This window comes from Callionymus lyra, chromosome 2 (assembly GCF_982586985.1).
Source record: "Callionymus lyra chromosome 2, fCalLyr1.hap1.1, whole genome shotgun sequence".
NCBI classification, from domain to species: Eukaryota; Metazoa; Chordata; class Actinopteri; order Syngnathiformes; family Callionymidae; genus Callionymus; species Callionymus lyra.
The window spans coordinates 34729739-34745134 of record NC_141819.1 but is presented as its reverse complement, the minus strand read 5'-3'; the positions used below and the strand labels follow the sequence as shown (position 1 = coordinate 34745134).

Sequence of the window (15396 nt, the reverse complement as noted above, 5' to 3'; positions counted from 1 at the left end):
TTCTTTTCACCGGGAAAAATCCCTTTAGGTCTCATCTACTTCTTGTCTGTGTTTTTTATTTATGATTCAAGATCTTGGTTATCAGTGGCCAAAATCATGTTGGGCTGGTTCAGTTAATTTCTTCGGTAAAATCTTAAAAAGGACTAATATTTGTCTAGATTCTAAGTTTTAGCTCCTGATCTAGAAACAGCTATCAGACATGATAATCAAAAGAAAGTATTTTTTATTTGAGCATCAGCAAAAGCAGCTTTTCCTAAATGATGAAAAGTTACAAAGTTAAAATAATATACGAAACCGAGTGACAAAAAAAAACATTTTTAATCATTTTGTTCCGGAAATCTCTAAAATATTGTTGTTGTTTTATTTTAAGGCACAGATGATGATAGACATGGATTCCTTACACCACCCCTATTCAAGTTCTCCCGCAGTCTGTCTATGCCCGACACCTCGGAAGACATCCCTCCTCCACCTGCCATCTCACCTCCTTCGCCACCAGGTTACAACTCAGCAACAGGCACAAAAGGCTATGGGACAACGAGACCTAATTTCACACAAAACTCCAATGCGGTGACAACTATTGGCAGGGCGGATGCTGGGACTTTGAGGAGAGGCTATTTTCGACAGAGTTCGGAGCACTTTGAGAGTACACGCACACGTGGGCGTGCACCGGTGCCAGAGAACCCTTACTCGGAGGTGGGCAATAAGACTTTGTATATTCCAGCTAAACCAGCCCGCAGGAAGGGGATGCTTGTAAAGCAGTCAAATGTCGAGGACAGTCCAGAGAAAGCGTGTCATATGCCAGCAAGCCCTTCGGGTCCAGTTTCAATGCCCACCACACCTGTAGAACGGACATGCTCTTCCATACCCATACCTACTATAATTGTCAAGGAGCCCTCCACCAGCAGCAGTGGCAAAAGCAGTCAGGGTAGCAGTATGGAAATAGAGCCCACCACACCAGAACACCCTCCTCTTACACCTACAGTGGGTGGACTTGGAGGTCTGCGTCCTGATGACCACTCGTCTTTAGCCAATCCGTTTGCTGCTGCTATTGCTGGAGCAGTTCGGGACAGAGAGAAGAGACTAGAAGCAAAAAAGCACTCTATTGCATTCCAGTCAATAGATATTGGAGATGATGACTTCAGTGGTCCTATTCCTACACCTCGCCTTCGCCAGTCAAAGTCTATAGATGAAGGGATGTTCAGTAGTGATGAGAGACTTCGGCGGATAATGGCCCCCCCTCTGCAGCTTGGACGTCCAGTTGGTGGAGGCAGTGGCAATATGACGGACTTCAACACCCCAGAGCCAATAGTTGTCCGAGAACCTCTAAACACTAGAACAGGTCAGTGTCCAAACTTGGATAGTCCTGTTAGTTTACCGGCTACCCCTCCCAAAAGCCACTACAGGGCAAACGGGACCTACCTCCATCCTGTAACCGGTAAGCCCTTGGATCCCAACTCTCCTCTTGCTCTGGCACTGGCGGCACGTGACAGGGCTATGAAAGAGCAGCAAAACCATCCCCAGAATCAACAACAAAACCCTCCTCAGGTTCAACAGACTCCCAAGCATGAAGCCCAGTCTCTACCCATTCAGCCAAACCACAAATCTGACCTAATTCAGCCATTATTTATTGACACGAAACTACGCTCTGGAATTGAAACAAGTTTTGCTGCAATCTCGTCAGCAACCATGGGCCGACCCAGTCGAGGTGGCCTGCGTAGGCAGATGACGGAGCAGAAATATGAGTCCGATGGAGCACGGGAAGAGAGACAACATCAGGCAGTAGAGGAACGAAAAAGTGCTCCCGCAGATGTTGCAGACACTCCTAAATCAGCTGGACTTTTGATGGTCCATACCAGCACAGAAGCAACAAACAAACATAATAATCCAGATTTGGAAGGGCAGGACAGCAACCGGCCATCCGAACTGAAAGACCCAAATCAACCCAATCCTTTGTCAAGTAACCCACCTCCCTCACGTCGACGTAGCATTCCATTAGGTGAGTCCGTAGATGAACCAGTGAAGCTGCCTTTTCGCATACCCCCGCCTCCACTGGCATCAGTTGACATTGATGAAGACTTTGACTATGTAGACCCTCTTCCCCCACCTCTAGAATTTGCCAATAGCATAGACATACCCGATGATCAGGCAAGTGCCATTGCAGAAATGATCCAGCAGCAAAGAAGAAATGGGGGACACTTACCCCCTTATCATCCTCATGCGCCACCACCTGTCACTGAACATCATAAACGAGTTTCAAACAGCATACCTCCATCCTATCCCCCGCCTCCCCCTGAACAAGAGTCTGGAGTTGGTGACTCTGGCATTGAGGAGATAGATAGTCGCAGTAGTGGTGATCCACAGCACATGGAGACCACCAGCACAGTGTCTAGTATATCCACACTGTCATCTGAAGGTGGCTTCTGTGACAGTGCTTTAGAGAGTCTTTATGCTAGTGCCGATGGGCATGCCTTCCTAGTGGATCGTCCTCCCGTACCCCCAAAACCAAAAGGAAAGTCTGTCATCAATAGGACATCTTTGTATCATGACGCCCTGATAGAGGAACCCCCGGAGTCATATGGAACACCACCTCAGGCTCCCCCACCTCCCCCGTCATCCTCTGAGCCCCCTAGGACTCCTACACAACGATCATCAAAGCTGTGGGGGGATCAGCCCCCAGAGTTGCGCAGTCCACCCTCCACACCTGACAGCAAGAACACTGTTATAACTGAGCTGAGCTCCATCCTTCAGCAAATGAATCGTGACAGGCCGGCAAAGTCAGGAGACAGCCTGGACTCCCCCACAGGAGGCAGGGGGGCCTTTGGAACAAGGTAAGTGATGAGCTTTATCACGTTATCTTTGCTGCTATCAATCTCTATCTTGGACCTTCTGTCATTCTATTGCAGCATGCACTACTTTCTTTTGTGAGAACTTTTGTATTTTTAATTATGTTTTGCATGGAAACTTTCTATTCTTTGTTTTTTTTTGTGATGAACAATATTCAAAAACTGAAAAAGTCAGTGGTTCTGACAGTGGAGCTTTGAGTTTGCTTTCACGCTAGAACGACGCTCGGCCAAGGGAATGAAAGTGTTATTGATTCACTCATAAATGCAAACTGCCTTCTCAATTTGGAAGCTGTCATTGATAGTCACCAAGACCTCAGGTTATTTCTTAATGTCCTAAGATAACCTTGCAAACGGTTGACTTCTATGTGTTCTCATGAGAGCTGCTTCCCGAGTGTGTGTTGTATTTGATTGAGTTTAGTTTTGTATCAAACAAATTACAGGTGGAATTGGTTCTCAGCTCCTCTGAGGATGTGGGATTCATTTAGTACATACTCTTGAATTTAATACCTGTTTGATGTACATTCACAACAATGAAGACATTTAGACCATTAAATGGAGTTACCATATTTGTTGAGATTGGTATTGCTAGATCAGGTAAGAGGCGCAGCCCTTTCTAAGAAGAAAATGATGCTGCTGTTATATTGAATTATGGCAGTAGAAATAATGAGCTCTTCTATTTTGTGACGTCCTGTGCAGTCCTTACCTTCCCTGTGTTTACACAACTGACCTGGAGAATAATGAAGCGTAAATCCTTATTATACAGTTGACTAGCAGCTCCCTTTAAAAAAAAGGTTACTGTGGTTTGGAAGTTGAATAAGCGGTTGCTTTTTTACTCTGGTTAAGTCGAAAAAAAAGTTGGTAAAAGACTGGGTGGAACCTGAACAGTATCAGTCAGTAGTATGCGGCTGAATTTGTTTGTCACTTCCAATAGAAATAGGCAGTTAAAGATAAGATAGCAACATATTTTTAGATGAATCCGTATTTGATTAAAATCTAGTTTGGATTGGGATTCATGAAAGTGTAAGGCCTTTGGGATGGGGGCTAAGTGTTTTTTTAATTGGTACAGATCACCTGGGCTTACTGTGAGTGCTACATTAGTCACAATCTAAGGTGCGCCGTGCTACTGTGAACAAGGTGTTTGTTCCTTGACCATGTTACAAGTTTTCTTCTGTATTGCATAACGTAAACAAAAGTCTGGTAATCCTGCCTCTGGGGTTGACCCAGTTCTTCCATAAATTCTCCAGCCCGGCCTGAAATGTATTTCTTCTGTATTTGTCTTAGGATGGAGTGCTTTTAAAAGATGACTGCGCATCGTTTTCTTTTTTTTGCTGAGTCGTTGATTTTAGGTGTATAAATGGCTTCTCTATTGATTGTCCACCAAAGGAGAAAATAGTGGGGCAACGCTCTGATGAACTTTAAAGTGCTATTTTTAGACTCACTTCTGTGGAGGGGGGGTGGGATAAAAAGCTTGATGAATATTTCATTGCTAGTATGCATTTTGTATGATGGTTCTCATCACTCTTCTGAGATCGTTCGGTGGCATTCAACGTCAGGATGTAATGAACTCTGCTTGGTCCACGTGATGATGCTGGACCAGATGTTGTACCACGGTTTAGAGGTAAATGTCTTAATGCATTGACCCTAGAGGGACTTTCTGTGAGGTTCACTGGTTCTGCATAAGGGATTTTCTGAAAATGTGCCTGTTGTGCTCACCAAGTGCTATAGAAAGAGACTTTTATTAAAACTCCCTCAGGATATGAACTTAAAATACTCCTTTTTTACTGTGTATAGGCTTCTAAAGAACATGATGTGAACACGATGACATTGATGCATTTATGGACTTACTAAAACACAAAATAAAAGACCCTCTTGATTGCCAAATATTGTACTATGTACAATTCTGAGAGGTTCAGTGTCTCGAAGCCTACGAGGAACGTTTAGCCCGTATATGGCCGTTTATTCTCTCCACACGCATTTAGTGATGCTTGGCTAACTAGAAGAAAGAATCCATTAAAACAATTCCTCCGTTAATTTAACACAGCTGGGTTTCTGCTTCAGTTCATGGAGATCTTCTGTTTTTTCTCCTGCTTTTGACACATCGATGATGCTTTTAAAACGATAGTGGACCCCTGCGGAAGACCGGAGTCTTTTTCTTTCAATAAAATACAGTAGATAAAAATCCAGAAGTCCAAGTTAAAGTAAATAAATTAACATTTCTACTTATTTCTTTTAAACCATACCAACTTCTATCAGAAATAACGTTCAACAACTACGTTTTAAATTATATAACTGGCTAGTCAAAGATGTTTGTAATGAAAATATAACAATTTAATGACAACATGAAAATGCAGCTTATTCCTAAATATCTCGACTGTTCCTGTTTCCTGTCGGTCTGTGAAGATGTCTTACACTTTCTGTTGAACTGGATGAAGATACACAAACTCTTATTTTAAATTCTGAATGACTCTCTGTTCACATTTTCCCTCTTTAAAAAACGTTGGCACACGCCTGCTTTAGAAGAAAGGTTCAAACGAAAAGACAATGTCAAACATCGACTTTTCGACTAAAATATATATGGGAAGAGTCGGAAAATTCCGGATTGGACCAGCTAAGTGTGTTGGTATCTTTTTTGACACATTAATTGATGCACATCATATCAATTATGTTTGAAAGCTGCTTATTGTGTCCCTATGGTTTGAGGTTGTTGTTTGCACTGCAGCTGCATTAACTCTACCATAGCATGTCTAACACGATGCTAACTCATGCTATTGAGCTTTTTTAAACTTTTATGTCTGAGAGCAACAAACTAGATGGATATGAAGGCCGTTTTTTACGTATTATAATACATTCTTTCTTACCCTATTACGATTAAAAGTCTGCTCACGCATGCTCTACATTCACAAAAAGGATTTTTGATCTCCTGTTGAAAATATTACACTTTGCTCCAATTTAAGCAACTTCTCCATTTATTTATTTATTATTTATTTACTGGCTTCTGCAACTGACTTTCAATCCGCCAACTTTTATTTTTTATTTTTTATCATCTCCCGTTTTCAGTCTGTTAACCTTTTCACCTTCATTTCATTTTCAGCTCACTCTTTCCATCCTCATCTGTCTCCATCCTGTGTCTCTCAGGTACGTTTCATCATCACAATGGTCATTTTTCTCCATCTTGTGTTCAGAACAACGATGCAGCCTCTCTTACGGCGGCTGATAAAAGATATTTGTGCGCATTTTAGCCTTGTCTCACAGTCATTTAGGTCGTTTACCTTGGCAAGAATGATGCGATACGTATAACAATATGGGGTGAATGATGCTATCATTTTGGATACTGTGTAAACAATATTTCGGAATACTTCATTTAAGATAAAGTCGTTACTGGAGTCAACTGCATCCTCTTGTCCTCAGTCATTGGTGCGTTCTTGCGGGATGCACTCGTTCCTTTAGCTGCACAGGACGTACTGAGTGCTGCCATCTAGTGGCTTGAAGTTTAATTGCTACACAAAATTAACAAATGTGAATATTTGCATGATATGTAAAGATATACATTTTTATTTTAATAGTTCAGTATTGATACAGTAATGTTAAAAAAAAATCACGCCCCCAGGGAACAGTAGTAAAGTCTACCCAGAGTATTCATATCTTCTTGGATTCTCATTTTGTGTTTGCATAATCCGTGTCGTCGCTCCCTCAGTTCCGAGGAGTTCAACAACCTGAACGGACAGTTCTTGTGTGGATTATTCACATGAGATTTACTGACGGTCTAAGAATGACAGGTCAAAAGTCAGCGCCGTTGATTGAGAGATTAAGGGATGAAACGTCGGCTGTAACAAGATTGACGGATTCCTTCCACGTGATGCCCCTCGTGGGGGGGTGCAGCCCCGGGGTTGCCACCGTTGGTAGACTTCGGGTTCAGTTGAATGGTGTTTTATTTCGACGTGTGTTTGCTCGACCAGCGGTGATGAGTTGATGCAGCCATATGGACCTCAGCTGCTCGCGAGCCGCCTCTTCTGGTGTCAGGCGGAGTCGAGGACCGATCCGTGTCTGCATGGGTGGCGAGGGTTCGGGTTCATATGGTTGCCAGGCAAAAGAATGTTGGGGTGGGGGGTGCACCCGGGGAGGTTTAGCTGCCACATGACGTGGCCCGAGGCGAGCCGTGGCGGTCCTGACTGTCTGACAGATGGCGACACTTGAAGATGGCCTCGATTTTTGTTTCCTGCCTCCTCTTCATCAAATATCCTCTTTTGGACATTTCAGGGTTTTTTTGTTTTTTTTATCCATGTGTCTTAGTCTCCTAGATTAAAATGTGCGTTGGTTGTGCCTGTGGACCCGAGGGTTGCCTAGCAACCAGCTGATGAGAGCAGCCTTGGGGCCTGCGTTGATGTCAGTGTGATCCAGGGAGGGGTGTGTGTGTGTGTGTGTGTGTGTGTGTGTGTGTGTGTGGTTGGCAAGACAAACCCTCAGCAGAGTTCAACATCATCTCACGCAGGTCACGTGCGCCGCTGCTTTAGTAGGCCACGGTTATGTAAGACGGCTCGATCCGAAGTGAGTGTGCGAGTGAGCATGAGTGTCTTCGCCTTTCAGCGCGTCCACGCTGGAGAAGATTCATGTGATATGTGGGCACGGCTGAGGCTGGGTCATGTGACCGCCGCACGTGTTCACCTCGCGTTTGTATGGTGATGAACCTTAAATGTTTCGATATAAAAAAGGAAAAATCACTCTGTCAATGTCAAAAGGTGTCTTTATTTTCCATTTAATTTACCATAAAATTAAAAAAAATTAAACGACATCGTAGCTAGCGGTGTGAGAAGATATTGATACACGTAAATATTTACAATATTGCAATGCAATATTGCATTGAATTTTAACAGAACTGTATTGATTTTTTTTCTTCAAAAGGAACTTTTAATGTATACTTTGTTTTCTTTTTGCTTTTAAATAATATTCATTTTTTTATAGTTCTTTTATGGTTTTGAATGTCAATAAAGTGCGTCTAAAATAAAAAATATTTTTTATATAAAATTATAAAGCAAAAATTCACTGCGTTTGTTTATTTTTGTCTGCAAATTAAACTTCTGGCTGCTAGATTGCATTAGTCATCCTCTGCTAAGATGACTGAGGACGAGAGGATACCGTTGATTCCAGTAGCTTTATAAGCTGATGTTTAAACATGTTTGTTTTTTCAAAACAAATGAAAGCAGTTACAACTTCGTCAAAGGTCATGTATTCTGTAAATTCTGCAATACCAGAGTGAAGTACTCGACAATACTGCAAATATTACTCACTACAGTATCGCAATATAACATATCGTTGCCCCAGTTTGGTGATATGTATCGTATCGCCAGCTTCTTGCCAATTAACAACAGATAATTGGTAACTTATACTAAATCAGTCTCAGTATGAAACCACTGGGAAGTAAATTGACTACGTGTTTTTAAATAATAATCCAGAACGGATCTTACTCTCTCCTCCCTTAAAGCTCCACAGACACGTTTGACCTACTTTTATTGCTGTCAATTTTCCTGCTTCCTAAAACAAAATGTCTTGAAATATTTGCTCCATTGTCACGATGGCTGGATTTGCCATTCTCATTGTAACTTGGACTGAAAGTGTCACCATTCTACACTGACTTGTTTGTTAGTTTTGTTTGCATTATTCACCAGTGGAACCGTCATATTTCTTTTTTTAATTGCTAGTAATGACTCAGCCGCCACCTTTGTTTGTAGATGTCGCTAGTTTGAATTGCAGCACATTGGTGAGTCTTTGTTCTAATCTTCGAATCCGTGAACTGATTTTACATCTGCCGATAGTGACCTTTGACCTCATTACCAATAATGAGGTTCATTTTCAAAGGTTCCTCAAAGCTAGAATAAAGTTCCCTGTGATCACACGATTGATCGACCAGGACATGGAAAACAAAAACGTCGCCGACACTCGTCACTTCTTCCCTCCCACGGTCTTGAATCGTCCTTTGAACAGGAAATGATGTCAACAAATCATCTCTTGGATGTTTCATTCGCTCTCATTAATTCATGTAAATGAAGATGGTGTTTAGGATTACCATCTGGACCCTCAAATCTTTTGAGCGATTCCTTCGATTACGTTTTGAATGCTGAACCATATGTGGAATAATATAGATATAAAGGTGGTGCAACATTTATGGATAAAGGTATATAATTCTGTGCATATTAAAGTCTGTGTTTTTCTACTTTATTCATTCATTTCCAGCTGACTTTACTTAGATTGAATTTCCAAAGGTGCCCTTTTTACACTGTTGTACTGAGGGGTCTTGAAGAACTTATACAATATACAAACAAAAAGCATAGGATTAAGTGAAAGCCATGTTGTTATTATTATAAGCTTGAGGATGTCATTTGATTATATTTGATGTCCTTTTATATACATTATGATTTGAAGTTTTTCAAAATAAACATGTATAGTTGTTATGAAAAACTGTGGGTATAACAAGTTCACCAAAAGGCATTTGTTCATTTTCGTATTGCAATTAAACTTCCTGTTGCTAGATGGCAGCTGTTATTACATCCTCATGCGTGATCCTGGCCATGACTGAGGACGAGAGGATACAGTCGACTCCAGCAGCTTTCAAAGTTTGGACATATTTGTGTTTTAAAACAGATGAAAGCAGTTACGACTTCATCAAGAGTCAAGTCCTCGGACTATACAACAAATATATTATAATAATAATATAGTTGTTCCTACAGTATCACAAAATAACGCATCATTGCTTGTGTATCGTGAAACGTATTGTATCGCCATTCAAACACCTGCGCCTTGTGTAAAAATAGACCTGGTTATAATGTACCTTATTTACACGTGTAGATGTTGACATGATTTTCTTGGTGTTGAAGTAGTTAGTGCTGCCGCTTCACTTCGAGTAGGTCCTCGGTTCAAGTCCACCTGGAGGGAAGCCTTGGCGGAAAGAGAACCTCTGGGTTTTTCGTGGAGTTTGATAGTTATTGTGTAGAGTGAGAACGAGTGTGTCCCACTTTTCTCGACCTCCACCAGCAGGGATGTTAGATCTGAGGACAACAAGGACCAATGTGGAGGTCAGGTGTGTATCAAGATGGCTTTGAAAGGCAGGAAGGGTTGAAGGTCGAGTTCACGAGAGTCAGTGTCGTTTGAAGGACCAGCGAGTGGTTTCTGGAGCTTCAGTCTCATTTCAGTTCAGCTGTCGGGTGTTTGTGTCCGTTATGAATATAAAACTGGTATTTGTAACTTTGTTGCTGCGCTCGCCAGATGTTGGTGTCACGATCCTCCGTGTTTGTTCTTGTGTGTTCGGTCTCCGTGTGCGTTTGTGCCTCAGTGTGTTTTCCGTTCTACTTCACCTGTGTGTTCTAATTGTTTCCAGCGCTCGTTTGTGACGCCTCGCCTGAGTGTTTCTGTCACGTGACTTGACCGGTTGTTGTTGTGTTTTCATTTCATTTTCTCTGTGGCTCCATGTGTCTCCATGTGTAATCACGCCGTCGTCCTCCGTCCCACGTGACTTCCCGCCGAGAAGCCGGTGCTGAAACTGTGAGTTCCTTTTCACAAACAAATGACCCACTTCCTATCTGGGCAGAATGTTGTTTTTTTTTCGGGGCCGCTCTTCCCCTCCGGCCCCGTATGTTAGGCCGACATGTCAGGGTCACATGATAGAACCAGGACATGGAACCTCGGGGGTTCAAAATCAAAGTACATTAATGTTGATGTTGATATGGTGACTTATAAAGATGCCAGTGTTCAGTAGGAGATATGGAACAAAGATTCTGGACGTCAGCATTTATACAGAGACGTCCAATCACTGTTAAAGTGATGTTAAAGGAATTTGATGAGAATTTAATTTTAAGAGACAGTTTAGTGACTATAAAAATTGTTCGGCCCGCGGCCAAAAGTGCTAAAAGATGTTGGCCCCTTGTGTGATTGAGTTTGAGATGGTTTAGATACGTAACGATCAAAAAGAACAATTATATTTTCTATAGATAGTGATTTAAACCATCCACAGGTGTGTCTGCAGTGATTTCCTCTCAGAGTTTCGGTCTCACTCTAGTGTGTGTTGGCTCACATGGATCTGTTGGTTTTTTGGATGAAACTTCTCACACAGCCTGGAGTGAAAAACAAAAAAGTGTCACAAAAAAAAGGATGTTAAAGAGGATAGAAGAAGAAGTTTTTTGATGAGGTTATTATATAAATAAATGACCCTCGAGCACTGTTTTCTTCGTGTTTTGAATCAACTTGAATTCTGACGTGGAATGTTGTTGAACCTTCATTGCGCGGTTGCCACATACCACATGTGCCTTTTTTTTTTTTTGCTTTTTTTTTACAAAAAACATAGTCTCCTTTTGTGAATTTGATTTGAAAAAGTCTTCAAATAAAAACTGACCAAGTTTTAATGGCCACATGACACACACAGACTCTCCGGGTATGTTATTAAGCAGAGGCATAAAAATAATACACTGAGTTCTTCTACGTGAATTACAACTGCTTCAAATGAAAGCAACCATTACAAAAGTGTGAAAAAAATCTATTTAAAAATATCAAATTGTTACATAGTGCTGTTTTAATATTGGCTCCATCTTTGTGTGATATTGTATAACACTGAAAGAACTCAATTCCATTTGTTAACAGTTTCCAGAATAGATGGTTGAATAAACAAGTTTTATTGAATGTAGGCATTAGTTAATATATTGAAATATTATATGAGGTAGATAAATGTTGACCTTGTAGCAAACTGAAGACGTCCGTCTTACTTGTAGGGAACCATGACTTGTGAATGGAAGAGAAAGAACGACCGACACTCACTTGTGACTAATGAAAAGCCAGATGTCAAGTATTTTCAGCTGTGTCAGCACATCTAAGAAACGAGGAACATTCACAAATCCGTCATTGATTGAAGCCAGTTCTGCTCTACATTTATAGGTATCGGTGTCCTGTTGCCATGGTGACGCGCCACTGTAGCTTGACCTAAAAATCCAAGTTTCTGCTGCGCATCTGAAATCTGTTGGTTTGTGTGTAGCACCGCCTACTGGTAATACTGCGGTATTACAGTAACGTTTTTTTATTTTTAAATATTTGCTAAATTAACAAACTAGACTTTTCTTTATTTGCCATCTGTTATTAACACCCATGTTGTGATTTATATATATATATATATATATATATATTATATTTTATTATTACTTAGTTCACGTGATTGTCATAAACAATCACACAGTTAATCACTGAAAACTTGTAGTCAAGAGAAATTGCATCAACAATTTGCGGAATAATAACATACTTTGAAATAGGAATTTTAAAATATCTGAATTAAAGTGAAAGTCAAATCTTTCGATTTAAATAATTTTATAATTTAGTTTCTTCAACAATAAATATGTAATATAATAAAGCATGAATGACGAAAATATATTTTTTTAATGAAACCTTAGCACCGTCTAAAGAGCAAATAAAATGAAAATAAATATAGAATAGAATTAGAATAATAGTAAGTAAGTAACTAAGTAATAGTTATTTGGAAAACCCCTTGTCTAGACCAGGGTCACAAAGCACTTTAACAATCAAAAACTATACACAGTTAAAATATATATTTTAAAAGGTCAAGACACATAAGACAAACACAGGAGTCCCAGAAAATCAGGGAAACACCTGCACAAATAAAAATGTGACTTTTCCTTTTGTTCAAAATGATATATTCCAACGTTAAACATCATCCAACAACTCTCACACATTTTTAATACAACCCTGTGTGTGTGCAGGAAATGACATCACAAAGTAGGGAAAGTGCTGTGACACTACTTCAACACATTTCATGTAGTATTTTACTTATGGTTGAATGTGGTACCAGGCAAGAAGTATGAGGCAAGGTTTATTTTTGTGTAGAACATTTTTTAATAGTGGGATTAGAGGAAAGTCTTTCAGTTGACTAAAAAGTCAGGTTTATAAAAAATGAATTTGGTAAAAATGTTCCCTTAATCCATGTGATTTTATTTTTTTTTAGGTTTTGGTGTATTGTCATGTTGGTATTAAATTGTTTTACTGTAGGGCTGGAGCTCAGGTTCATCTTCGTCCAAAAAGACGCTCTTAAAAACATCCAAATACCTCCGTGATACCTTTAAATAAAGACTTTTACTTCGTAACAGACGAGCAGTTTGGACGTATTTTGATGATTTTAAGTGTCGTTTTGAATGAAGAGGAAGATGACAATTTAGCCCCAGTCGCTAAAAATAAGCATACATATTTGTCTATAGCTCTAAAAAGTATTACTCTGAAAGTAATCCCAACTCTTAGTTGACATGAGGGTGAGAAGAAAATGAGTGAAGTTTAAGCAGCTTGTTTTTGTTTTTAAAAGACGAGAAAGTTCTGGTCAGTAACGCCCCCCCCCCCCTCTCTCCTCAGGTCTCCTGCAGACGACTCAGGAATGCGTAGCAACGCTGCATCCACACCTCCCACCAGCCTCCCCTCCCAGACTCACCCCTGCAGCCCCCCGGACTCCGCCTCCTCCCTCACCCCCTGCTCCTCGCTCCCGCCCTCGGTGTCCCCCACGCTCACCGACGTCTTCGGCCTGCCCACCCCGCCCATGGGCAGCGGCGGCGGCTACAGCCTGAGCTCGTCGTGCGGCGGCAGCGGCAGCTCGCGCTCGCCCTCGCCGCTCACGCTCATGCAGGCGGTGGCGGCGTCCGGGAAGCCGTTCGCCCAGAAGCCCGTGGAGCTGTGGAGCAAACACGACGTGGCCGACTGGCTGGAGAGCCTGAACCTGGGCGAGCACCGGGACGCCTTCCTGGACAACGAGATTGAGGGCGCGCACCTGCCGTCGCTGCAGAAGGAGGACCTGATCGACCTCGGGGTCACCCGGGTGGGTCACCGCATGAACATCGAGAGGGCCCTCAAGCTGCTGCAGGACAGATAGGCGGAGGAGGCGGAGCCACAGGGCGGAGGAAGTGGCCGACCTTCTTGACTTTTCATCGTTCTTAAAGAGTCCAATCGGATGGAGTCGCCCCCCCCCCCACCACGACCTTCTTGTCACCCCTGTTCACCCCCTGCTCCCTCCATCGCCAGAGCAACTGGGGACAGAACTCTGGAGGACTTGGACAGCCAGGAGTCCACGATGAAAACCAGCTGAGCTGGTCTTTTTTCTATCTTTGCTAAAGTTTCTTCACACAAATACTTGCAGGTTCTGAGAGGAGAAGTGGAGCGGCTCACTTGATGTTCACGTCGTGTCATCCACACACTCACAGGGTGTCACACAGAACGTATATATCACACACAGTCACACACACACACACACACACACTGCCAGCATGTGTTCATGTGTGTTTTTGTTTCTAGATACTCTGTGTTCCCATGGCAACACACCGAGCTCCTCCGCTAATCCTCGTCATCACGTGACTCACCGGAGAGTTTGCCAAAGAGATTCCCATGATTGACATTTTGGAAACTTCTAAATTACAGACGCACACGTATGTGGTTTATAGAAGTTATTTTTAATTGTGTTAATGGAAGTTTATTTATTGTTTTGTGTTGATTGATTACACTCAACAGTTTGTATTTAAAATGTAGTTGTTGTTTTCCAAAATGTCAAACCTATGGAAGTAGATCGGTGTCATCAGAATATTGAACAGTTTGACATTTCAAACGTTTTTGATTGAAATGTTGTTGATTTAAACATTGAATTCAATCATGACTAAGTTAAAATGTATTTTTATATATATATATATATATATATATATATATATATATATATATATATATATATATATATAATTAAATTGAATAATAATAGTTGTTATATTGAAATGTTGAATTTAAAGTTGAGTTTGATATTCTTATTCCAATAATTAAAAAATGTACGTTCTAAACTCAATATTTTTTTATTCATAGCCTTTTAAATTCAATATAAAAATGTTGAGGTAAAATATTGCCACCAGAATTTGCCATGATTGACAAGGCAGTGCTTCTATGTCATCACCTCAACTTAAATTTATATTTAGAATATTATATATTTAATATATAGAATATTATAGAATTTAAATAATTTCCCGAAGGATATAATAAAGTCTATCTAATCTAAATTATGAAATAAGGATTTGAATTTGTGTTTAGACAATATGTGTTAAAAAAAACAATGTTTTTTCGTTTTTGTTTATACAATTGTTAAAAACAAAATCAACACTTTAATATGCATATTATAGAAATAAATAACTTAAATAATTAAAGAAAAATATACATTCAAAAAAATCAATGCTGTGTTAAATTCATTCAATATTCTGATGACACCGACTACTTCCGTACAAACCTCTTGATATAAAAAAAACCTTGAACGTTAAAGGTTTTTAAATAATGGACTCTATATTACATGATGGAATGATTTATTGAAGGATGCTGTGAAATGTGTGGGTTTAGAAGATGAGATCCCAGGAGCTGTTCGTGTTGTCGCTGTGAAAATGCTACGCTAGCACCAGTTAGCTACTCCTAGACTCACTAAAGCGACTCAGAGTTAGATGACGCTCTCCTGCAAGAAGGTTAAGATGAGGATTATTTATTGATCTTCGATGGGGACTGA

At 40.7% G+C, this 15396-nt stretch overlaps 1 protein-coding gene across 6 annotated transcripts in view; it reads left to right on the top strand.

The window, feature by feature from the left end:
• Nucleotides 1–14451, top strand: part of LOC148086651 (SH3 and multiple ankyrin repeat domains protein 2-like) — a 138671-nt gene extending 124220 nt beyond the window's left edge. For 4 of the 6 annotated variants that reach the window (XM_087784824.1, XM_087784822.1, XM_087784823.1 and 1 more), the window contains 2 exons: nt 371–2828; nt 13233–14451. In XM_087784824.1, the coding sequence (XP_087640950.1) occupies nt 371–2828; nt 13233–13743 (2969 nt within the window). In that variant the 3' untranslated portion in view covers nt 13744–14451. The remainder of the gene's footprint in view (nt 1–370; nt 2829–13232) is intronic. The other 2 variants (XM_087784825.1, XM_087784826.1) reach the window with 2 other exon arrangements.
• The last annotated feature ends 945 nt before the right edge of the window (nt 14452–15396 follow it).